At 29.3% G+C, this 27,542-nt stretch overlaps 1 protein-coding gene across 1 annotated transcript in view; it reads right to left on the bottom strand.

Moving 5' to 3' along the window:
* Positions 1 to 27,542, bottom strand: part of dlg1 (MAGUK family member discs large 1) — a 1,479,687-nt gene that overhangs the window by 1,142,235 nt on the left and 309,910 nt on the right. The window contains exon 2 of the mRNA XM_075368120.1: positions 12,088 to 12,186. Coding sequence (XP_075224235.1) covers positions 12,088 to 12,147 — 60 coding nt within the window. The 5' untranslated portion in view covers positions 12,148 to 12,186. The remainder of the gene's footprint in view (positions 1 to 12,087; positions 12,187 to 27,542) is intronic.

Here is a 27,542-nt window from a genome sequence, read left to right as displayed (position 1 = left end):
AAAATATTACAATAACTAAAAAAATGGATCAGCGAAAAAAAAAACAATCATTTAGATACTTTTACACATAGGGTTATTATACATAACGTAACAGTAACATTTTTTTAATAAATTAATTAAAAAAACATTAATTTAATCACAAAACGTTATTTTATGGCCCGTGAAAAATGAAACCAGTTGAAGCCAGAATAGCAGTTGAAAAATGACATTAGTGTTTCTTGACACATAATGGAAGAGTACCGAAAGAATATAGATAATAATATTCACAGATAACAATGAATTCAATTAAAAGTGGTATTTTGCGGTATATATTTTTTTTAATGTTAAAAAATCTATTTTTCGTCAAGAGAGGCGGTCGCAGGTAAGACGTTATGACTTAAATTGGCTATATTGGTAACTCTAGCAAAATAAATCAGTTTTGAGAGGTAACTTTATAATACATTTTTTTATTCATGCATTATTCCCATCCAAACAAATAAAAATATATTATTAAAGCTGAACAATTTATGAATATACGTAATGTAGTTAGTGAACATCATGAAAAGAATTTAACAATTTCCTAAACATACTGTGAAAAAATAACATTTTCTTTTAAATCATTTGATACCTGATAAAAGTTTATTCATTTTTTTTTTGTAATTAAAATAAAATGCCATCTAATTTAAGCATTTTGTTTGTGGAAACTATTTTCTGTGTTTATTGGTTTAAGCGTTATCAAGTAACGCAGTTATTTCAATAAATACACACTCTGCACTTTTCTCCACGTTCAGTATAAAGGTAAAATAATTATTCAAATCGACTTAGAGATTACCGACATCGTTTTATATATATAAACACATACAATCTCATATAAAATCGATATATCCATTTTCATATAAAGGTGTTTGTCGACAAAGTTTAGAAAAAGTTAAAAAAAGTTGTCAGTAATTCTACCTCGAGTATCTCAAGTAATTATGGTACTGCTCTCTAATAGGGGAATAGAGAGGATAGTCTACCACAACGGACATCGTTTATAGTATAGAGCTAGAAGCCAGTAGCAATCTATCCCTTACGTGCACTTCAATTAAGCTTCGTAAACATTGACGAGTAATGATAAAACGGTCTTTTTGTTATAAAGTTTATTCAGTACAGACTTCAAAATATTTCTCTGTTATTACAGGTTCACTGGATTTTAATCAATTACTCAAATACCGTTAAATTTTATTTTAAATTAACTATGATGTTATTTGATATACGAAGTAATTTTTTTAAATTATTTGGATGATAGAATGACTTTCAAATAAATTTATTTTTATTATTATTTTTCAGATTAATTCAGAAATATAGAGTGCAAATATATATGGATTAAAAGATTAGCACAGAACATGAAATAGCTTTAAATAAAACCATAAAACCCATTAAAATAAATATCAGTGACCCGTAAATAAATATATAAATTAATAAAAATAAAATAAATTTCAATGGATTTAGCAAAACATTACAAACTGTATACGTTTATTCAATAAAGTAATGGTTTCCTAATATAATTATGAATTGAATGTTAATATAAATAAAATCATTGTATACATAAAATCATTGTATATGTGGGTATGTTACTACTCGTATGTTTGTTTCACATCTCCTCCCAAACCAAAGAATAGATTTCAACGAAACTTGGGACAATTATTACTAACTGAGCAAATATACTGTGGGTGTTACATATCCCCGTCAAAACCACCCCGGTAGCGGTGAGGTTGTAAACACCATTACATTATTATCATTATTTTTGAACGCTATTAAATTTTGGAAAATTTTAGAACTTCCTTAAAGTTTCTACAACATTTTGAAGCATTCTAAATATCATTCTCAAACGTTACAGAACATTTCATACATTGAACTTTGATCAATTTTGTATTTTCTAAATGTTCGTAGAACATTCTGGATCATTCCTGTAATAAGGAAGATATTGAAAGTTCTTTAATTATGTAAAAAGGAGATGTGAGATGTCAGTTGCTTCAATTTTATCTTAAAAGACCATAAATTAAGCTCCAAGTGCGAGGTATAAAACTTAGTTTCTTGATAATAAGTGAATTCAGATCATAGTATTCGTATTTAGTGAAATTTCGGACGATATTATCATTAAGAAGTGTATAAATCTTAGTATAGTTATTTGACTATTTCTAAAAACGTAACTCCATCGGTCAAATCTTCAACCTAAAGCTTTTGTGTGGAAACGAAACAGATGAATGACAATAACGGCTTCAGGTTGTGCGGGATCGATGCCAGAATATCTCGGGCAGCTGAATCTGAGGGCGAACTAGAATGTCGTCTTCAAGAAATGCGGGCACACGCTAGCAATCGCAAAGCAATGAATCTGAAGACCAACGCGAAAAATGTTTTTCAAGCAAAGCGGATCGAAGCTATCACAACAAGAATCAATTGATTAATTTAAAAAAATTAAAATTAGATTAAATTGTACATATTTGTGTAACTGTATAAGTTATTTGTATATAGTACATTGTACATATGTGTATAGTTTCATTAGTATAGTGTATTGTTTGAAAATTTAAAATACATGTTCTTACTACAAACTCCTTGGGTTTTGATTCAAACCGCACCATTGCAGGGTAATAAACAAGCTAGATTTGAAATATTAAATTCAACAAGAAGGAATGCAAAGGAAATTTATGTTTGTTCTGGAAATTTAGAAACAATTTTTGTAAAAAAGAAATGGATGGGGCTATGAAGAAATCATGATCCGAGCAATGCTGGGTATGTAAGTTAGTAAATAATAAATATGAAAATAATAATAATAATAATAATAATAATAATAATAATAATAATAATAATAATAATAATAATAATAATAATATATATATATATATATATATATATATATATATATATATATATATATATATATATATGTTAGAAAGAAATAATGAAGAATAAGATATACTAAGTAATATACAGAAAATCTCTTCAAATTTCATACTTCATCGACTATTATAAATAAACTACAGCTGCAAAATAATCTCATTTCCTTTATAAATCGAAATTTGATCCTAAACAATATATCTCTCTCAGTCAATATTAAGAACAAATATCAAGAAAAACGGATTTCATCTACTGAAATCTGCCATAGTTGACTTTTATTCGATTCAATAGAAGTTAAGTCCACATCTCTTTAGTTATTGATGACAAAGATGGACTAATTCATCAATCAAAATGTATCCTTATTTTAAAGGCTAGGAAGCCTATACTCATAACAAAAATAATTTATGATATCTATTTCTCACCCCCAATCAATGACAACTAATGATTTTATTACTTTACGCTTATAGTTAAATTAAACTTATTGATTTGAAAATCAAACTTCCCAAATAATAATAATATCTATTATTATTATTATTTAAACGGTATATATTATACACTGCATATATATATATATATATATATATATATATATATATACATCTATAACAGATGTAAATCTATATCATATATTTATATAGATATACATATATTCATATGGAAAAATAATGTACGTTTATGCTTAAAAATTCCTACTTTACCGTCAGAAAAAAGGAACTACCCCTTAGACATTTTAATAACAATAAAATTTGCTTAATTTTTCGAAACAGTTATACCTTGGGGAAAACTAAAGGTTATATAATTGATATAACTAAAGGTTATATAAGTGACGGATATATAATTTTTTACTTATGATAAAAATTTCATTTCATTATTAAATATTTGTGAAAAAATTACTCATTTCTAGGCAATCGAGAATGACTACGTTAATCTGTGGTTCTAATTAGAAATTTCTGAGAGCATTGTCCAACGAATACACTTTATAAGTTTAATAATTATGGGTTAAACAACCTAGCGATCGTATCAATCTTATTCATTGTGCTAAAAGGGAACCAACCCTCAATCAAAAAAAAAAAAATCCTGCAGGAATTGTTATGAAAAGCAAATTCATCTCATACAAAATTTACCTTTAACACTTCAAATTGCTTACAAAATTTAAAAAAAGAATAAAGTTCAATTGCTGTCAACTTTACTAAATCAAATCAGTGCTGCCACCTTCTTAAAATCAACTCTCCCATTAAAACTTTTGTAAATTACAAAAATTTTGTTCCACAAAAAAGGAAGGTACATCTCGATATTTAAAAGATATTTAAAAAAATTATCTTCAAAAGTTTTAATTATATTTGTTTTAATTTACATTACTTGAATTTTTTCTAAAACTCATTCTCATCGTGTAAATTAAAACAAAAAATAATAAATCTGACTTGGAAACAATTTTTATAGAAAACATTTTTTGGAATTTTGTACGAGTGTTTTTTCAGGGTAATAAATATGGTACCCGGAAGAACATCCAATAATTATACTTATATATATATATATATATATATATATATATATATATATATATATATATATATATATATATATTAAAACGTGAAATACTCTTTACATTTCCCTAAACATGAGTTCGTTCCTATTAATTTCATTTTTAATTTCCTCTTAGGGATTATATTTTTTTACTTCCTGAGAATCTACTGATGACTGATGATGATTGTTTAACAATCGAAATGCGTAATCAGTTTAGATTATTGTTATCTTTAATGGTTTGTATGTATTAATTTTTGTTTTTTTCAATAATCGTTTATGATGAAATATTTTTTGTATTATGATTAATAAAATTTATTTCATATTTCATTTTTAAAAACCGGTTATACGGTTTTAGTTTAGACTAATGAGATTTGTATGCATTCTGGTTTGAATAAGCAAGAAAAATATTTAAAGTTCATTTTTGTAGTTGTATTTTAATCTACTATCCCACAGGTATGTCTAAAGCTATACAATTAATGCTTTGTGTGAATACTGGCTTGTATACATCCAAATATAAAACTTCTATGAAACCATTGGCCTAGTTTCGACGTTATAACGGCACACAAAAGATAAATAAATAATAGTGGATATGATATCTTGTTTTCTACGGAAGATGATGTATTTATAAGATGATACGATTTGGTAAACACATATATCATTCTTTACATCCCTTACAATAACTAGGCCATAACTTTATTGTTAAAGGAATAGAAATAGCTTTGAAAAAATATATCTCAAGATGAATATTTTATCAATTTTTAAAAAAAGAATCATCAACACAATAATAACCACAAAACCTAATAGCGTTATAATTGTTTGTTTGTAATTTTCTACATAAATATGTATTGTCTCTACAGCAATAAATCACTCAGTCTAATAAATTAAAAAGAAAATCGTTAAATAACAAACAAAATCACTGCCTTATCATTTCTTATTGACAGTGAATAAATTACGAATTTGCCTGAAATTAACAGAAAAAAATACGTTAAAGAATAAGTATAGCATTATTAGTATAGTATAACTCCAATATTTTAAATAAGGTGATGGGGTACATAAATGTCAATAAAGGACGCAATAAATATGAACGAAAAATTTTTGTAGAACAAATAATAGAAAGAAGATAAAATTTTACAGATCTCTCCAATAAAAAATCACTGCTAGCAGAGCATGAGTGAACAAATATATTAGACGTAACTTTTGATTTAATAAAAATCCTGACCTTTAATTAAAAACTAGCTTCCTATCGCGCTATTTGGTTACTTGCGCTTCCCATAGGGGTCAATCTTTTTATTTTATGTTTATTAATCAAGTAACCGGAGGCAGGTGCAGCGAGTCACACATACAGTAACCGTGGCAGTGGGTGTGGTGGTTGAGCCACAGCTCCGTATACCTTCGCACCCCTTAAAAAAGTCGGAGTTAAAAAAAATTTGAAAATGGTTTTTAAATATTTATCTGAAGAGTATTTGCAAGCCTAAATTTACTGAATATCTCGTTTATTATAGTCGGGATTAGAAAATTTACAATCGTTGTTCAAAAATTCTTTTATTTTTTTCATCCCCTTTCAAGGTCGAATTTCAAAAGTCTAAAAATTGGTTTATTGACATGAAGAATACACTTACCAAAAATCAAATTTATTTCTTCATTTGCTACCGAGAAATTAACAAAAAAACAGGGTTTCAAAAAAAAAAAATCAATTTTTTACCCTTCCTTTCTTTTTCCTGTTTAGTCTCCGGTAACTACCGTTTAGATAATTCTTCAGAGGATGAATGTGGATGATATGTATGAGTGTAAATGAAGTGTAGTCTTGTACATTCTCAGTTCGACCATACCTGAGATGTGTGGTTAATTGAAACCCAACCACCAAAGAACACCGGTATCCTCGATCTAGTATTCAAATCCGTGTAAAAATAACTGGATTTACTAGGACTTGAACGGTGTAACTCTCGACTTCCAAAGCTGATTTGGGAAGACGCGTTAACCACTAGACCAACCCGGTGGGCAATTTTTTACCCTGGAAATTCGGAATGAAACTCAAAAAATCTAGAAACTGATATTTAGGTGTTCATAATCAATCAGTTCAAACCCAGCTCACACAGTGATAGACACTCACAGTTCAACTCAAAAAATCTAGAAACTGATATTTAGGTGTTCATAATCAATCAGTTCAATCCCAGCTCACACAGTGATAGACACTCACAGTTCAACTCAAAAAATCTAGAAACTGATATTTAGGTGTTCATAATCAATCAGTTCAAACCCAGCTCACACAGTGATAGACACTCACAGTTCACAATTCATTAAAGTTATATATATATAGTCATCTTTCGAGATGAAATATATCCATAAAACTTCGCACTTATGCCAAGAAATATGGGTAAAAATTTAGTTGGTAAAGATCGGACAGTATTTTTGTTTATCCAGAATATTCAAAAAGTTTTTTCTCATTATATAACAGTATAGATATAAATATCTTTATTCAATAAAAATTTAATTCTATTATTATGTAATATTATTCATTCGATTGTTTTAAATCATTCAGTTCAAACCCTGTTTACTGTTCATTAATTCAATTTACTAAAGTTTCTGCTTCAACCGACAAACTTCCTCTGCTACATATTTTTTTCGAGATGAAATATATCCCTCAAAACTTTGTCAGTTATACAAATGAACATGGGTAAAAATTTAGTAGAGATAGATCGGGTAGTTATTCGTTTATTCCGAACAAAAAAAAACCCCTTTTCCTTTTTATATAATAGTATAGATAATGAATTAACTCTAAACAAGAAACTATTTATTTATTCTAAGAATGAACAATTTATTCTTTATAAAGTTGTTCTCGACCGGCATCATGAGCACAACAGTTATGTTTCAACAGGTTTTTTTTGTTGATTTTTGATTGACATATTCAGACAAAAGCGGTTTATTAAAAATACTGGCAGTATATCCCCTTATTTTATTTTAATTTTTAATTTAATAACGTTTTAATTTTTACATTCTCGGATGTAATGAGATATGCTGCTATAGCTACGTATAAGGGGAAAGTATGCAGATCGATAAAAACAAAATTACAAAGTTGGTCTTTGTGTCTTAAGAAGACATTTTAAAATAATTTTACAAAAAAAAAATTAGATTTAAATAAGTTATAAATAACCAGCGAAAAATCGTTATTTCATTTATCTTGCTTTAGAAAAAGAGTTAACGGGAGTTATTGAATCTATATTTTCTGCATCAATAAGTCTACAAACCAATATGGATGGACCTTTTGTCCATCCTACTGCAAGAACCTGGGGATCGTTGGTATTTATTGACAAAAAATCTACCAAAAATGGTTACCTCCTTCCAAGAAAATTATAACTTCGTTATTTACAATTATGGCTCTACCTTTGTATTTTTTAAATAATTTTAGAACGATCTTATGTTTAATTTATTATAACCACTTAAGTATTATTTTCTTAAAACTTAATTTCATCAGAATGATTCCCATTGATTATGAAAACCATCCATTAAAAGGAAAAAAATCGTTTTTCACAATTTAAAATTTTGAATGGTCAAAAAATATTTTGTTAAACAACAAAATCTCTAAAATACCTTAATATCCCTCGATAAAGCTCCCAAACTTAAAGAAATCGATTTTTTTCTTTTTTAATATGGATTTTAATTTATATAAAATCAGTTTTAGTGAATATTGTAATCATTGATGAAGCCCCCTGATGCATGAGACCAGAGGTTCTCAAAAAAATCGAAAACATATTTTTTTAAATTGTGATCCTAATATTACAAATTTTTTGTTTGCTTTATTTTGTTAGGCACTTTGGCTTCAAAAATTAAAATTTAAATATAATCAAAGTGGAATGTATATTGAAGTCAATGAATAAAAAAATGTTTGTATTAACTTGATCAGCGCAACCGGATAATTTAAGCAATCCATTGCAGGCATTTTTTTTTCTATTCATTCTGCAGACACCGAGTTAATTTGTGGTATAAGTGTTAAGTGTAATGTAAATAAATTTCTATGTATCTAACATGCTCTCTAGTGAAAATATTACTAAAAAAAGAGGTCTGTTCTCTCATTTAATATTTTATTAAATAAATGTATTATTTATTGATAAAGTAGTACTAATTACTTCAGAATATACTTAAGAAATATTAAGAGAAAAAATATATAAAAAGCGATAGGATTATTTTTTATAAGTAGATATAACACTAAACTATGCGATTGCGCGCGCACACACATACAGAAAAAATAGTTATATAGATAAACAAATCCTATATTGAAATGCCAATCCACCAAACTTACGGTGAAGTTTACAGTTACCATCTAAACGCAGAAAACGTTTAGAAAATTTTAAGTAAATAATATAAAAGCGGAAAATTCAAAATCGTATAATTTTTCATTTTTTAATTTTTTTTTTTTTGTAGTTAAAATTGTTAATAATTCTTCAATATTTAGTATCAGAAAAATTGTTAAAAAAGTGTATTCAGAATATTGATTAACATTCTGGCTCCTAAATAATCTAGGGTTCAATTCCCCGTAAGGTCTTTTTTAAATTTATTATTTATTCATTTTATTTCCTGCAGGTAATAGTACAGAGTTTGGCGTCTATCTCAGATGTTTTTTTCAGTAATATTTAGCAACATTACACCTAACTTACTTTCACAAAAAAAAAAATGTACAATATTGTTCATTATCGAATTACCATAAAAATTCAACGAGCCAGAAATCTGCATAATGAAACACGGCAATTTAGATTTATTAATAATAACGAAGAATATGTTATACTAAATATTTATTGAAATAAAATGACAGAAATTTATAAAGAATTAATCACAAAAAAATTGAAAACAGACGCTTAGTTTGACTTAAATCAATAATTAATATGTTCAGAGAGGAATTAATAAACAAACCTAAACATAAATCAGAAAAAAAATAACATGAATAAAAATTTTAAGTCGTAGTAAACGCATGTTTTTGAACATAAAATTTCCCTTAAAAACTAATTAAAAAATTTTACTTAAAATTAAAACGTGGTGAGCATTTCGATTGTTAAATAATCATCATTAGTAGACATCATCATTATTAAACTAAATAAGTAGAAAAGAAGAAATAATAATAATAAAAGAATAAATCGCAAAATGAGATTTAATTCAATATGGTATTCCCAGTAAGTTGATTAGAATGATACAAATTTGTATGGATGGATAGTACTAATTGTAGAGTTCGTATGGAGAATCAATTATCGAATGACTGAAATTTTTAATGAACAGAAAAAGTAGGGAAACGAACTTTACCCTCTTTTGTTTAATTTTATCTTAGAATATACCATCGGAAAAACAAAATCAACGAGCAAAGTCTATCATTAAACGAAAACAACCACATGTTAAATTGCGGGCAATTTAAACATGTTGTTGTTGTTGTCAACCGTTCAGTCGTGTCCAACCCTCAGAGATTCTATGGACAAGTTTTCTCCATTCGTTTCTGCAATTGACTTATTCTTTCAGCTGTTTTATGGTCATGCCTGTGTCAGCTTTGATGGTATCAAACCAACGGGTCCTTTGGCGGCCAGGTCTCCTTTCGCCACTGACCATACCAAGCATCATTGATTTTTCTAATAAATTTGACCGCATGACATGTCCGAAGTACGAGAGTTTGAGCCGAAGTATTTTAACTTAAAGGGACATTGCTGGTTTGGCCCGCTCTAAAACTGCTTTGTTGGTAATTTTGGCTGTCCATGGTATTCGCAGTAGTCTTCTCCAGAACCCCATAGCTTGAATGAATCGATTCTTCTTCTATCTTTCCTCTACAGAGTCAAATTTTTACAATCATAGATTGTTATGGGGAAGACATGGACTATCCTCCACTTTTGTTAGTGCAAAAACTAGTATCTTTATTTTTCCAGATTCGGTTCATGCTTAACATTGCTTTCCGACCATGTTATTCGCCGTCTGATTTCTGGGCTGCATCCACCATTTCGAGTGATCATAGATCCAAGAAAGATAAAATCATAATGCACTCGATGTCTTCATTATTAATCTTGACTTTGTTGTTTTTTCCAGTAGTTGTCATGATTTTGGAATTTTTGATATTGAGGTGTAGGCGCATTTTTTCACTTTCTTCCTTCAATTCTTTTATGAATGTTTTCAGATCATACTCTGATTCAGCTAGAAGCGTTGTGTCATCTGCGTAACGGAGATCATTAATGTTGCTACCTCCAATTTTGACTCCGGTCTCAGATTCATCCAAGTTTAACCTCCGCATAACTATTTCTGCATAAATGTTGAAGAGAAAATGCGATAAGCTGCAGCCCTGTCTGACTTCTTGGACAACTTTGAACCGATCAGTGTCTTGATACGAGTATGCTGTTCGAACTGTTGCCACCTGGTAGCTACATAATTATCTGATGAGGTGAGTTAAGTGTGATTACGCTCCCAGTTCATGTAAGGCGACCCATAGCTTCTTGTGATCAACACAATAAAATGCTCTGGTAAGTCTTTGCGTAAACGATAGGTTTTCGAAACAGTTGATGAATTTAAATATTTAAGGAAGATTCTAAACAGCCATAACGAAATTGGTAAATTACATTCGGAAACGCATGTTTTTAGTCTGCGATTAAGCTATTGAGTTCTCGATTGCCATCAAAATGGGTAAAAATTAGAACATATAAAATAATAATTTTAACGTTTGTCTTATGCTTTACTGGTTGTAAGATCTGGTTGTAGAGGTTAGTGGAAGAAAAGCAGTAGAATGTTTCAGAATAAAATTCCTATAAAAATATTTGGTCCTGTAAGAAATAAACATACTGGGCAGTGCAGGAAGCACCACAACTTTTTTTTGCGTTTTAGATTATAATCGAGAATGATTATAAAATCAGAATGATTTTATAAAATCGGAATCCATATAAAATCAGAATGATTAAAAATCGTGGATTGTAGCTTGGGGCAGGTCGAGAGGACGGGGAACGAAAGAATACGAGCTAAGGTGATATCTTTGATACTTGGAGAACCAATGGAACGAAACCTTTAGGTAGACCCAGACGACTTTAGAATGTTAATATTAAATTTGATCTGGAGGAAGTCGAGTGTAGGAACTGAGATTAGATTCGGTTGGTTCATAATAGGGAGAATTGAAGATTTTTATTTTGCGATATGAATTTTCAAGAATTTTCTCAGTTGACTAACAGTTTCTTCTTAGATGAGAAAATATTTTTCTTTTCATACGATGGGCTCAGCTTTATTTACTAATCAAATTATTGATTTAATTTTATCCATTTTTGGTTACATTACAACTTTACTAAAAGTGACTGGAATTATAATTATTAATTTTTGGCGTCAGTAAAACACCTAATAACATGTTTCTCCACTACATTTCCCTTTCTACTGATGAACCAGTTGATACCATTATATGTAATAAATGTGGATAAAATTTAAAAAAAATAGGTACAATCTGAAAAGTATCACTTCCAAAATTTAGAACTACAAAAACTTTTAATAAAATTTTATTATTTTTACTTTTTTTATATATATTTTAATCAATTGCTTAACATACGCCTTTTTGAGGACCAAATTTTAAAATCTATATTTCTAAAACTGAGAAAATATCAAAAAAAGAAAATATATATATTAAATAACTTTTAAAAACCATTCATGTTAACAATTTTGAATTTTGTTTTTTTATTCTGTTTTTAATTAAAACTAATTATAACGGCTCACCTGCGGGAACGTCAATTCTAGTTGATCTGGACTTATGGCACGATGTTCTTGTAGGTTCATCAACGCCTGAGTGAGAGGCAGCAACGATCCCGGACATACCTATACGGAAGAATTACAAAATCTTCAAACCTAAGTCCTTAATCTTTATTATCATCATTATATTTCTATTATAACCTATTTTAATTTAGTAATAAACCAGTCACCAAGAAAAGTTATAATGAAAATAAAAAAAAAAAAATAATAAAGCGTTAATATTTTTTGCTATTAAAAATAGAAATAAATATAATTAAAATCATACTAAGAAATTAGTTATTGATAAAATGCATTCACAAAGTACTAAAACCATACAATTAATGATATACTGCTACTTATGTTTACCGTTGTAATATAATAGAAAAAGAAATATTATTATATTTAGAAAATGACATTCTCAAATAATAACATTCTTTAACATTTAGAGGTTCCGTGATTTTTGTATTTATTGCGTTCATGTGTGTGTGTGTGTGTGTGTGTGTGTGTGTGTGTGTGTGTGTGCGCGCGCGCGCGCGCGCGCTTGTATGTATAACAAATTTATTCACATACTATTAAAATAATGACACTGTAAAATCTCTCGACATACAGGGTTCTGATGAAGATGAGAAGAAATTTCCTAATGAAAAGATGAGAAGCTGATATTAAATTTCTGAACAGCCCGATTCCTCTATGCCTACCAATTAAGCCTTTTCCATCAATTGAGTTGGTAGAAGTAATCAAGGAAGGGCAGGCCTCGAAAATTCTTCAGGCTTTGATTAGCTCGCTCGTAAAATATTTGTAAACACTTCTGTACAAGGTCATCCGGTACGTAATGGACCTTTTCAATGACATCCTCTCCGAACAACGTGTTATCCATTTCAGTCGAATATCTCGCATGTGGTCCCGAAATCACATAAATTTCCACCTGAAGTAACTTTCTACAGACCGATAAGTCTTTTACCGACACTAACGAATATGCTTGAAAAGCTGTTTCTTCGGAGATTATGACCTATCTTGGAACGAAAAGTTTGCCTATTCCTGATCATCATTTTGTATTCAGGAGTGGATACTTTACCATCGAACAGACCAATAGAGCTGTTAAAATCATAACCAGGTGCCTAGAGGAAAAGAGTACTGTTCAACAGCGTTTTTGGCTTTTCAGCAGGCCTTTGACAAGATCTGGCTGTCAGATCTGCTGAATAAGCTAAAACAGCGTCTCTTTCAATCATTCTACATATGTCCAATGTGGTTACCGAATGGACGCTTTTCCCTTGTTAAGTTCATTCAGGAGTTATCTGAATTCTTTGACACGAAATCGGGAGTTCCTTAGGGCTCTGTTCTAGGGCCTATTTTGTATTCAATTATCAGATAATCGTTTGCAGACGACACGACAATTCTAGCTGATGATGACGAACTGAATCAAGCCGAGGCTTGATGAATCAAAACAAATCGAGTCATGTGGTATTTACGATGAGGACAGGTAATTGAACACTGACTCATCTGAGTGACATCTACATCCATCAGATGGATCGGGTACGGTACCTTGACTTACACTTGGTTCTTTGCCTGACGTGGAAGGCCACGTGGTAGAAAAAAGGAAACATCTAAACATTAAGTATAGGGATCTAACTCGTTGTTAGGTTATTTTTGTCTAATAAACTGTTGATCCACAGAGTTTTCCTTAAACCAATTTGGTCATTTGGGATTCAACTACGGGGTACGACAAACAACAGTTATATTGAGATACTAGAAAAATTCCAAAATAAATTTGTCAGAATCATAACAGAGCCGTGGTTTGTTAGAAGTACAGAAATTCAAGACTATCTAGGGTTGCCTTATGTTTAGGAAGAAATCCAAAAAACTGGTTCTGGGTACAAAAACAGGTTAGAAAAACATATAAACTATCTGGCAGTAAATTTACTGGAATATACCGAAGAAATCATGCGACTAAATGGTCTTCATGTACTAAATATGGGTGATGAAATCGAGGAATGACTTAGAAAAAACTAAAAGAGAAAACACAGAATGACCCTGTCACTAGGTAGTAAACATTACTTTAATAATCTTATTTAATAATTTTATTTACATCCGAATGATTATTTTATCTATAGTATTATTTTCATATATTGGAATTGATGTCTATTTTTTATCTTTCTTTCAGTGATTTATGATTTATTTCTAGCGCTAGGTTAACTGCTGAATTTTAATTGTAACACACGTGCAACTGCTTTTCTTATATGTTAGGTATTATATCTTTGTATACTTAAATGCGGGGTTTCGACTTCTCTTCATGCAAATCGTCGCAAATGTACTTATGGTCTCCTTCTAAGAGGCACCGACTCTAAATATAGACAAAAAATTAGAAAATCTTTTGAAAGTATATTTATAGAACCATTCCTTTAACTCTAAAAATGTGATTTTATAATTTTGTTAACCCATCCGTGAGTAAATAAGAACACATAGAGAAAATAAGGAGAAGAAAGATAGTAAGAATAATCATTTTAACAATACTACATATATGCGTAAACCGTGGTCCATAAATAAAGTCCACTTGTCGTTATGAGGGGAGTTTGCTAATTATCTGGAATTGCAACAGATGGCAGCACTAATGAATAACTGATATAATAGTTGTCAAGGACAACTTCATGACTGCATCAAAACGTTATAACATTAAAGATAAATTTATTTATAACAGTTATTCCAGATAATCTCATCTTTACATAAAAGAGAATATAAAAAACAAATTTAAAATTATATTTGTTTTAAAATATCTTTTTAATTCAATTAAAGAAATTTTTTGCTTTTTGAAAGTTTAACAGCTAAATATATAATAAGAGACCTAAGTTATATTTTTAATAACTCTGCATCATCAAATTCAACCAACTATTTATGGTTTAGTCGATTCAAATACGTCAAACAAATATAAATAAAATAAAACAAACCATACAATGGAAGTCCAAATGAAATAACATCTTCACCTAAATCGTTCTCAGACATGTTATTGTTTAGGAAAATTGTTCAAAAAATACGCATGAGATTGCTGACATTGTGAAAATGAAATTTACGTTTGATAATGTTATCAACAAAGTGATTGCCACGCTGTGGGCAACAAACGCACACTCATCAAGGGTAAATTTTAAACAATTCTAAGCATTGTTTAAAACTGTTTAAAAGAATTTCTAATTGAAATAACAAAAATTGAAAGAACAACAATTGAAATAACAGATAGAAACTGGTGGATGTACACTAAATAATGCTGAAGTCGTTACATCGGTCGGAAAATTTACGGCAATTATATTTTTTCCAATGAATAAACATCATCAATTATCTTTAAAAAGGAGAAATCATCACAGTAGATAATAAGCAACTTATTTGGTAGGCTAACCAATGAAATGAAATATAATAAACCATTTTTGACTAAGAAAATGGGCTTTATCATGATAATACCTATCCATTATCCCATACAACAACTGGATATGCGAAATTTTATCAATAACTTTTTTATTTACTCTTCCCTTCTTCAGATTTAGTACAGTTTTTTCAAACATGAAAAAATGTCTTGATCGAAACAGATTTTTCTTCAAAGAATGGAGTAACTGTAGAGATGGTGAAGTATAAAGTTTTTATCTTTATATTTTTATATTTGAAAAAAAAAGTATTAATTCGCTATTTGAGAAAATCAACAACGCTTCTCATACCATACTCTCTCTTAATTAGAAAAACAAAAATCTTTATTTATACCTATGAAGTAACAAACAGCTTTCTTATCTGGATGCAAAAAGTAGAAATAATAAAGACAAGACTCCTAGGAAAATACCAACCTTAAATAAGGCTTTATGAAGCTAATGATCCTCAATGATATTAAGTACTTAACTACTACAACAAACTTGAATATAACATTCCTTAAGCAACAACGCAATGACCAGCATACATAAAAACTGTCGTTAAGAAGAACTGTTGCTTAATAGAGATTTTAAACTTTGTTTTAATTTAACTAAATTTCTTATTTTATTAGTATTACAAAATAGATTGCTGTATCAAGCGAAAATCTTTAAAAAAAAAGTAAAATTAAATATATTGTACAATGAATAAACAGGTCAAAATAAAATAAGATAAACATTAAAGTGTGTCACATTTAAATTATTTACAACACGATTTAGGGAGAAATTAATGAACAAATGGCTTTTACAAGAGTTAATTATTAGAATGGCTATTAAATTATTATTGTACAATACCAAGACGCAATCAGTTTTGTAATTGTCTAATAATACTGCAAATAAACAGTAGAGAAATATTCCAAACTGGGAATAATAACATTAAAAATAATACAATAATTTAATTACGAAAAGCGAATATTATTTGTTGTGCTACGCTATCTGTTACAATCATCACTTTACAAAATATGTAAAATACAACGGCATCAGCCTGAAATATCTTTCATTAAACAGTCTACCCTTGTTTACTTATGAAAATTAAAGTTATCAGATTGAGGAAGATTTCATCACCTGCATATCCATGTGAATAATCTTGCTGAAGTACAACAGCATATTTAGCTCAGTATAAAACGTGACGGGAAACCCTTTCAACCCGTAAATTTTCTAATAAGCCTAGCATAGAATGATTTTTATTTTTTACAATGACTTCAAAGTTTTCATAAGTGACTTACAACTATCTAAGAGTATGTCACCAAAAACACTCATTTTAGATAGATAATAAGATATGAAAATAGTTTTTAATTTCAAATTTACAATAGATCATTTCAGTGATTTATACAAATAAAGAAAAATAATTTACAGTTCACGCAAATATCACTTTTTGACTTTATTTTTCTTTTTTCTTCCCAAAATATTTTCATCGGTTCTGATTTTACCTTTTCTTCTTTGTCCCATTACCTACCGGTGTTTTTTTTATTCCAAGACCTTCTAAATTCATCTCTGTTTGAAAACCTGACAACAAAGTTGTTATACTTTACTGACATTGGTTAATTATTCTTATACAGTGGAAAAATATAATGATACATGAAAAAAGTTAAAAAAGTTCCAAATCGATATTTTAAAAATTTTTTTCTATTTCTCCATCCCAAAATCACGTCCCAAGAAACGTCTATGATTTTCTACCTTTACTACGTTAAATAGAATAAACAAAAAAAATCAAATGAAAAAATGTACAACCAGTAAAATACTACCTAAGATTTCTTTTTTTGGGATGGGGTTAATTATGGTGAAATTGTATTGTAATATTATTATTAAAAGTTTAAATAAATTAAAAAACGTTTTAAAAAATGAATAAAAACGATATTTTTTTAATTTTTGCTGGCTCCCCCTCCCTCAATATGCTACCAAAGTACTTTTGGGCCATTTGCACTACTCCTATGCATAGTAAGATAAAAAAAAGTTTTAGTAAAACGTATGCAATAAATAAAACGAGAGAGAAAAGGGAGAATTTAGGGGCAATTTAAAAAAGTGGTAAGATAAGCATGTACTGAGCTTAATATAAAATGGGGTTATGTTGGCAAAAATTAAAAAATTTATCCCAAAGAACTATCTTCCCCATTGTCTGAAGATATTGAACCCAAATTTTACCAACAAATTTTCCCATGTACACGAATCTCTGTACAAAATCCCAACAAAATCGGTTCACTCAGTCAAAAGTAATATATTTACGTAAAGTGCAAGTACAAAACTGGAACTAAGTATGACTCTAGATACGCAATAAAGAGATAATCCTTAAAAAACGAAAAATTCAGATTATATCATTTTATTGTTCTATTTAAAATTCTGAACGTTTTGCAGTATTGAATAAACTCACGTAATCATTTTAAGAAAAAATATATAATAAAATTCCTTTTAAAAATTTCTTCAAGTATACTATTAAGATTTGCTAAAAAACATCAACGAATTATTAACCACTGTGTTTTTAAATATCACTTAGATCTTGTTTAGCAATAATGATTCATCTCTTTTAATTAGGCTTGCCATAATTTTTTATTGACCAACCGAGACATCTGAAGAGAGGTGTAGGGAGTTTGTTGGAGGTTGTGGGAGGAGAGTTGGGACAGAAGACTGGAGTTAAAAATTTAATGTATCCTAATAGATAAAAAAGGTGACAAATTGTGTTTAATTAATCGATTACAAATTGCAATAAAAATTAATGTAACTTAAAAGTTAAACTAGTCATATTTTTTCACTTGAATGCACCTTTCTCAATATAGGAATAACGACGGGATGCAAGGACATTCTCTTCTGTCTTGCGGATTTTCTTTTGATTTTTTCAAGGAAAATGAAATATCAGTGGCACTTGATCTGTTTTTTCCACGGGTAAAATAGTTTTATTAAACAAAGACAACTGGCTGTGGACAAACGTTAGGGGAACAGCTAGCCTCGTTCATCATTAAAATAATCTTTTATTAGAGCTGGAAACATTTTTTTGTGAGACAAAGTACTCTCTCAGTTCTTGGAACAGTAGTAAAATTCTTTCAATTTCTGGCATCAGTGAAAGGAATCTTGTGTTTCTATGCCACAAAAACTTACGGTATTCAATGTCTGCAAATTCACAAAATTTTTTAAACACTGTCACACTTACAGTATAAACATAAAAGTATTTGTAAATTTCAACTACAGGGGTTTCCACTTCAATAGAAGGAGAATTAACAGCAGGCTGAATAGAATTGTGAACACTACCAAACGATATCAGTGATAGAGCTACCTAATTCATTCTTGATCAGACTGAAAAGGTTGTTTTTCCCTCCTCTTTTCACTCTTCCAAAATTTGTATTGTAATTGTCACCATAAAACCCAATAATCTTTTGTTCCAAGTTTTTTCTCTCATAATTGACAAAAAATGTTTTTATAATATCTCTTCAGCTTTTCCTGAAACGGATTTAAAATCTAAAAGCTTAACCTGCATCCCAGATTCATGTTTGAAATAATAGCGCACCACAGCAGGCACAATTTTTATTTCTTTTCAATTTGAGGCATCCATAATTAATGCAACTATTTTGCTAAATCTTCATGAAGCAATTTGAGGTATTATATTTATTACAATTACTTCACATTTAGTTTTTCCTAGAGACAATTTTGTTTAAAAAAAATTAGAAATTAACTTCGAAGAGCACACATTTGAATTAAAGCTCAAGCTATGATTCAACTTATGGTAGGCGAATGTTGCTTCTTTAGCGGCTATGTCCAGTTTTTTGTTCACGGGATTGCTACTCTTAAGAAAATTTGTTACTTTTGAAGACCCAGCAAATAATAAACTATTTTTGTGTCTTATTTGATTTTAGATGTTCGTTTATGTCCGAACGACCACCGTGAGCCATACAAAATTCTGATCCAAACTTTTCGCCGTTAAATTTTTCATCATGAGTATATAACCTTTTTTAGAAATAAAAATTCACTTTCCAGGCTCTCGTTAAACTTACAAGATCTTTTTGAAATTCTTGAATTTAGAACTATATGACAGTACAGAACAACTTAAACTAATGTAGCACAACACACCAGCAGATTTCTGACTATACGAACACGATAACTGGCTACACGTCAAGTTATCACTGCATAAATACTAACGGAACCAAGAAAAAGGGCGTGGGTATTGAAATTTACTCCGTCTTTAACTTTAGAGCGTTGGACTCGCCCGGAGCGTCAGCGATATTTATAGCGAAATCTCACCTACAAGACGATATTTTTGGACTCGTTCATTATTTTTCTATGAACCAGATTCACCGAAATTAATGCTACCAACCTGTCTTCTGGTATTCTATCTTCTTCACAATCTTATTTTTCATAAAAAATATTCTTAATAAAAATTAGTTTCAATTTTACTAGTTAGGCAAAAATATTTTGTTTCTTTTTTGGAAATTATTTGTACGTTTAAATTTTTTTAACTTTTAATTTTTTAACTTATATACATTTTAAAATTATTGTTATTCGTATATACGAATTATCTGCATAATCAGATCAAAGATTTTCATAATGGAAATAATTGGAATGTATATTTTGAAAATTGTTTTTCTAATCATTAGTAGAGTTAAATAAACCATTTTGATTTTTTTAATATATAAGTTTAATTTTTTTTTTATTATTTAGGTATTTATGTTACAATAAATTTTTGTATTAATTTTTATAACATCAGTGTTGTTAAAGCAGAAATATTATATGTTTTAAACCAAGTAAATTGTGGTTTGACTCCAATTAATTAATTGTACCTACGTGTTATGTTTCTTCTATAGGTATAATGTCTTTAAAAGCATTAATTTAACTAACATTTTTTTAAAAGAAATTTTAATTTTTTCAGTTATTTTTTTTATTGTGTTATAGCAATGTAAAAATAAACTAAGTTCATCTGAACTTTTAACTTTGATTTATTATTAATTTCCACCGACATACTATTATAAAATGTAATATTTAAGGCTATATACACGAAAAGTACAGAATGATTGCTTACAAAATTGTTGTATATCTAGGTCCATATAACAACGATCATTATAATAAATAAACATTAGTTCATGTTTATTAGATCAATACTGTTTGATTATTCAATGTCAATTTATAAAGGTCGAGTATTATTTAGATCGTTTTAAATGCAGGTAGAAAAGGTTTTTGTCTAATAAAGTTACTTTTATAAACAGATTGGAAAACATTTGGTAAAAAATTGCTACATAAATGGAATTCTTCGTTAAAGTTTTCATATTGTACACTTTTTAGTAAATAATAATATTTACCATACAATAGCCTAATATATTTAATATCGAAAAAAGGACCGAAATAATAAAAAAAAAAAAAAAAAAAAAAAACAAAAATAAAAAATTTTAATGTAAGAAGAAACGAAAATTTCTTAAAAAAAGATAGAGAACAAAAATCATTTAAAAACTTATTTAACTGTAAATATGTTATTAATTATTCCATTAAAAAATAATATTATACTAAATAAAATCTACAAACAATTTTTAGCCTACTACCCTTTTTTTGGATAATTAAAAATGGGAAAACGTTATGGTTACAATAAAATTTAATAATAAATATAAAAAATACAATTTTGAAAGAATTCTATTGTACAATAACATAGAAGCTAATTTCTTGAACAGATAAATACATTTGAAGTTTATTTAAAAAGAAGAGGAAAAAAATTTGAACGCGTTTAACTAAAATTTATACTACAAAAAGTTATACTAAACTGTAGGCATAATCAGATCAAAGTTTTCAGAAACTTAGCAATGTCCTGAAACTGTTCTTTATTTTTAAAAAGCTTATATACAACGTCTGAATGAACTAATAAAATGCAAAGTTACAAATATGCACACATAAACTTCCATCTATATAAACTTAAAAACAATAAATCTTAAGAGAGAAAACAAATTAAAGTAAAACAAAGAAATAAAATCGACCGGAAAATAAAATCTGTCAGTCGAAGCTAAACAATTATTGTATTTCCCTTATTATTTTATTTTACAAACCATCTGTTGGTAACTTAAAAACAAAAACTGTTTAAATCAATTTAAAGTCCGTTTGATTTTAATTATCGTTTTATTAAGTGACAAATTGTAATAAGAAAAAAGAGTCATATAGCTAATGTTTTTTTCAACTTAAATATCAGTTCTGATTCAGATTGTTATGTAATCTATTAAATAATTTATTTTATCAACGTAGATGATGTGCTTTTACTGATTTCATGTTTAAATCATTATAAAAAAAAAAAAAAACATACAAAAATCATTAATAAACTGTATACTTCTTAGTGATATAAAGTGAGAAAATTGTATCTTGTGTATTTAAAAATGAACAAAATGTTTGAAATGAATGAACTTAATGATATTATATTTGAACTTATAGTTGTTCATTTAATAATGAAAGTAATGTCTGAGATGGGTCAATGTTTGTCGTGGGTCAGGAGCGATAGGGAGAAAGCCGTCCTGTTTTAAAGTGGCACATCTTAGCAAGATATTTCTCCCACACGACGGGAAATAATAGATACTTTTAATAGACTTCTAATAAATAGGAAAATAATTGACTTCTTGGACTGCCCAATGCCTGTAAGCCTTCTGATTAGGCTCCTGTTAATGAGGGAGGTACTAGTGAAATAAGGTGAACGGTCAAAGAACGCTCCAGGTTTTGACATGGTGACTCATAAGGTGCTAGTTATATTTTCGTTCAAGTCCATCAAATACATTACAAACCTACAAGAACCTCCTCTCTTACAGGCGATGTCATCGCGTACAAGAGAGGAGGTTCTGTTCGGCAGCCTTTTGGATGTTCAGCAGGTCTTTGACAAGATCTGGCTGCCTAATCTGTTCCATAAATCGAAATTCAATTTTCCTCAACAATTCTACCTGGTTTTGAAGAATAACCTAGACGGGCATTTTTTCCAGGTCAGCTGCAACGATGAATTATCTGAATTCTTTGAAATTAGATCAGGGGCTTCATATGGCTCCGTCTTAGGATCAGTCCTTTACTCAATTTTCACTGCGGACCTTTCGGTTCCGGACCACATCACCGTTGCCTAGTTTGTTGATGATACAACATTCTTGGCTGTTGACGAAAACCTACAATAGCCTCAGCAAAGCTCCAATTGGTATTAGACTTGATCGACATATGGTTAACAAAATGGAGAATAAATGTGAATCAGAGTAAGTCAAGTCATATTACGGTAGCGATGAGAAATGACTGTCCCTTGGTCCACCTAGACTGCATCTTCATCCTACACTCTGACTGCATACGGTACCTGGGGCTGTACCTTGTCCGTCGTTTGACGTGGAAGTACCATGTGAAAAAAAAAAGACAGATACGAGTTACAATAAGCTTTATTGGTTGTTAGGCGGGAATTCATACTTGTCGCTGTCCAACAACGTTTTATTATACAAGGTCATCTAAAACCGAATTTGGACTATGGTATAGTAATATGGGGTACGACGAGCAAGAGTAACTAACATTGAGATTATACAACGTTTCCAGAAGAAGTTGGCGAGATCTATTACAGAGCCACCCAGGTTCACACGGAATGAAGAAATTTATGACTATCTTGAATTACCTAAGTTCGCGAAGAGGTGAAACGGCTCGGTTCAAACTATAGACAGCGGTAAGATAATTACGTGAACTTTCTAGCAGTTAATCTCCTAGACATCAGTGAGGATGTCCGGCGATTGAAACGTCTACATGTGCTGGAATTGGGAGAATCTGAGTGACTCTTATGGCGGTTCAATACTACATATGTGATGAGCATCTTTCTATGCTATGATGAGGAGCGTAGCCTCTTTCCATTTATTTCCAGGACCTTGTTATGTTACTGTTTATTTGACTTTGTTTATTTTTCAATAGTGTTATAGATTTTTTGTTTTTGTGAACTATTTTTTTTTGTGACAAAAAATAGTATCCATGTAGTCTATGTGGTATTGTACCTATGTGGTCTTATTGAGTGCGAGTGAGTTTACATATATATTAAATTTATATATATATATATATATATATATATATATATATATATATATATGTACTTATATACAAATTTAAGTATATGTACGATTTATTGAGGGTGGTAGTTAAAAACCTCTCATCATATGATATCTGTGGATTCATCATACCATTTACTTGTGGTTTCCAAGTCGGAACAGATTTTAAATAAACAAATTGTAAGGCAAAATAAATATTTGAAATCAGCATATTGTCAAGACTTTTATAACGTATTTTATTAGTTCTTACTGAAATAATGTATCAAAAAAAATAAACAAAATAATAATAATAAACTATAAACCCTTTTAAATGAAGACGAGATAAGACAGGGAGATGACAATTTTTTTGACAGAGACAATTTTCAATACTGTTTGAATAAAATATTATATTAAACCATTTTGGGAGATGAAAACCAAAGCTATTCCCTTTGGTATCGATTCCAAAAAATATCGATACCAAAAAACGATACAACGGTTAAATGTTTAGCATTTGCTGATGATTCATCTTTACTAGCGGGATCAGAAGATGCAATTACCCAAATTGAAAACCATAGCAGAACAGGTTGATTTACGAATTTCCTTTACCAAAACCGTAATCATGGCAAACATTACAATTTGTATAAGAAAAAAAATCATACAAAAATTGGAAATTATAAACAAATAAGAACTTTAAATATTTAAGAAAAAATAATAATAAATAATGGAACAAACAAAAATTCCAGAATAGGTTGACAAAATTAGAAAAACTAGTATTTTTAACTAACTATATCTAGTATTTCTAGATAATATCTACTATCTAGTTATTTTAACTATCTATAACAAAGAAAGTTTATACATCAATGCCAAAATTAGACATTACAGTACAATAATTAAAACTGTAATTTTTAATTTACAATCAAGAGTTAGACGAGATAGGCGTGTGGCTGACGAAATTGAAAATGAGGATGAATCAGAGCAAGTGGAGCTTTGTGACATTTACGATGAGAAGGGGTGATTGCCCACGGGTCCACCTGAATGGCGTCTACTTCACTCATGCGGATTTTGTACGGCACCTTAGCCTATACTTGGATGGTCACCTGACGTGGATGGACCTCGTGGTAGAAAAGATGAAACAAGTTAACATCAAGTATAGGAAAATAAACTGGTTCCTGTGTAGAAGCTCACAGTTATGTAATAGACAACAAAACTGAGTTATCCTTAAACAGATTGGATATATGGGATCCAGGTATGGGTTACGACGAGTAACAGCAATATTGAGATAATTAAAAGATTCCGAAATAAATTGGTGAGAACCATAATAGAGGCGCCATGGTTTGTTAGGGGTAGAGAGATTCATGATAATCCAGGATTACATTCTGTTTACGAAGAAATCCAAAAGATTGGCTTGCATTACAAACAGAGGTTAGACAAACAGGTAAATCATCTGGCAGTAAATTTATTGGATAACAACGATGACATCAGGCGACTGAAGAATTTTCATGTGATGGTCCTGGGAGAAGTATTCAGAGAAATGACCTGGAGAAGGGACCTATGAGTGGGAACACAGGATGACTCTGTCCCTGTGTAGTGAAGGTCACTTTGTTGGTCTACGAATTATAGCTAATTCTATTTTCCGACAAATATTTGTTTTATCTATACTGTTGTTTTCATAAATATTGGCATGGATGACATTGGTTTTATTTATTTTTTTTCTTCCTTTGATTTCTTTCCAGTGCTGTGTTAAATATTGAACTTTTCTTGGACCATCTAAGCAACTTCTTTTCCTACATACAAGGTGTTGAATCTTTGTATACTTTAATGAGAGGTTTTGTCGATGACCTTTCTGCAGGAGATTATCATGATTCAAATTTATTTATGGTTCCCTATGAGGTACCGATTAAAAATGCTAATAAATAGACAAAAATAAAGCTTTTTTTACTTTCCTGGCATCATAGCTTTAGAGCTCTGCTACAAGAAGGAAGAAAGTATGGTATGGTAATCAGTCAAAAAATGGGTTATAGGATTTTTTCAATTTCTCAACGTTTCATGACCCACGGCTATTAACACAAAAAAGTGGGTGATAATATTCGTATGTTAGCGTGTTTGTAGCTTAATAACTTTTGTCTCGATAAACCGATTTGAAATTTTGTATAGAGACTTCTGTAAATGGGAAAATTTGTTAAAATCACAAATTTAGAGAAGTCTCTATGGAAAATTGCTTTATTATTAGATTTAAAAATCTTTTGTAAAATCTGGTAGTAAAAAAGCCATAAAGGTTACATCAAACAAATGAAAACAGAAATGCAAAAATTCAATCTAATTCAGGAAAATTTCTCAAACAGAGATGAGTTTGGAATGTTCTTGTCCAATTTTAACATACATATGGAACACAAAAAGCCCAATTGTGACAAATGATCTAAAAAATATAAAACAGATAAAACCAGAACAGATAAAGAAGAAAACTTGGGAAGAAAGAAGAAAATAAAAAAAAATTATGTTTATATGATCCTTTGATAGTCTATTCGCATAAAAAAATAAAAAGTAAACAAAAATAATATTTTTCTTATATTTGTTTATATACCATTTTTTTCTTCTTTCAAAGTGCATGTTAAGTTAATAAATTCAAAAAACAAAACATACTAGTTAAACATATGTTTTATACATTTCTTGTTCTTTTCTCAGAGCATGTGGGTGGCTGAAATAACCATAATTATGACAACATATTCTGATGAAAATGATGAACCTGTTTCCATAACGATGAGGTTTGTTATTAATTTTGCTTATTAATTAATAAATTATCCGTTATAAGTAACAATAAATAAAACTTTAATTAATTCAAATAAAAAAGTGTTTCAATTATTTTGCACGCCAGTGATCTCTCCTCACATTAATGTGAGTCTTAGAATACTTGACTAAACAAACTTTCGCGTACGTTCCTTCACCAAGTAATGGCACCTAAGCGAAAATTTGGTCGGTCAAGTAAGACTGATGTTAATATGATGAGAGATTATTCATTGGCGTGCAAAATAATTGGTAATGAAAAATCACCAAGAGAGTTAACAAGAAGGTTTCTTCAAAGGTAATCGATTTTCTATCCAAAATAAGCCCTCCTCACCTCATCCACTTTTACAGTATACGTCAACGGAGAACGAAAATCTTTATATCCATGAGGTAAAAGTAAGAACAATGCTATAATGATAATCTGCTTTTATTTTAAAATAAATAATGTTTGATTAATCGTAAATAAAAAACTCCCAAATGCCGTAAATAAACTATAGGCATTGGTTATAACCTCACTGCTTACTTTTCGGGTTTTTATTTTTAGATGGTTTTATTTTTAAGATGGTTTTTATTTTTTATATAATGATGGAAATACAAGTTTTGTAGATTTTTAAGAATTATTTTTGTGTAGTTTATTATTCGTAAGGTATTTAATTTTTTCTCTTATTTCTTTAAAAAGGCTTTTTTGTATACGTATTCCTTAAAATCATACAAATTTTATTATCATTCTTTTTTTGTGAAAGGTTTTTAAAACTTCTTGTGTTATAAAACGAATATTTATATGCTATATAATATAAATTGTAATCTTTAACGTATTTTCCTCAAAATGTGTTGTTATAGCATTAAAAAAAAAAAAGTAAGTAAACATTTTTTATAAAAAATTGAAATGAACCTTTAAAAAAGATCGTTTGATAGTACATCAAAAGGCATTTCCAGTGAGAAAGACTGCATTATCTAGAAACCTCAGTTTATCTAAACATTTAATAAAGTAATAACTAGGGTCAGCCCTGTGCGCGCATCACGCAAAAACCTTACGGGCTTGGTCATTACCTCCAATCAGAATTATCACAGTATTTCTAATTGGGAGTTAAGATAATAAAGATATTCATTAAAGAAAAAAATTAATCCTTTTACTTCATTACATTTCTGCTACCATAGTAAAAAAAGGATCTCCGAGTTCAAATTTACATACTCTTAAATATTTTATCATACGATTGTTATTATTGTAATTAGCTAAATTTTC

The sequence above is a fragment of the Lycorma delicatula genome, chromosome 1 (genome assembly GCF_047948215.1).
Source record: "Lycorma delicatula isolate Av1 chromosome 1, ASM4794821v1, whole genome shotgun sequence".
Lineage (NCBI taxonomy): Eukaryota > Metazoa > Arthropoda > Insecta > Hemiptera > Fulgoridae > Lycorma > Lycorma delicatula.
The sequence above is the reverse complement of the archived record's forward strand: the minus strand, read 5'-3'. Positions and strand labels throughout refer to the sequence as shown.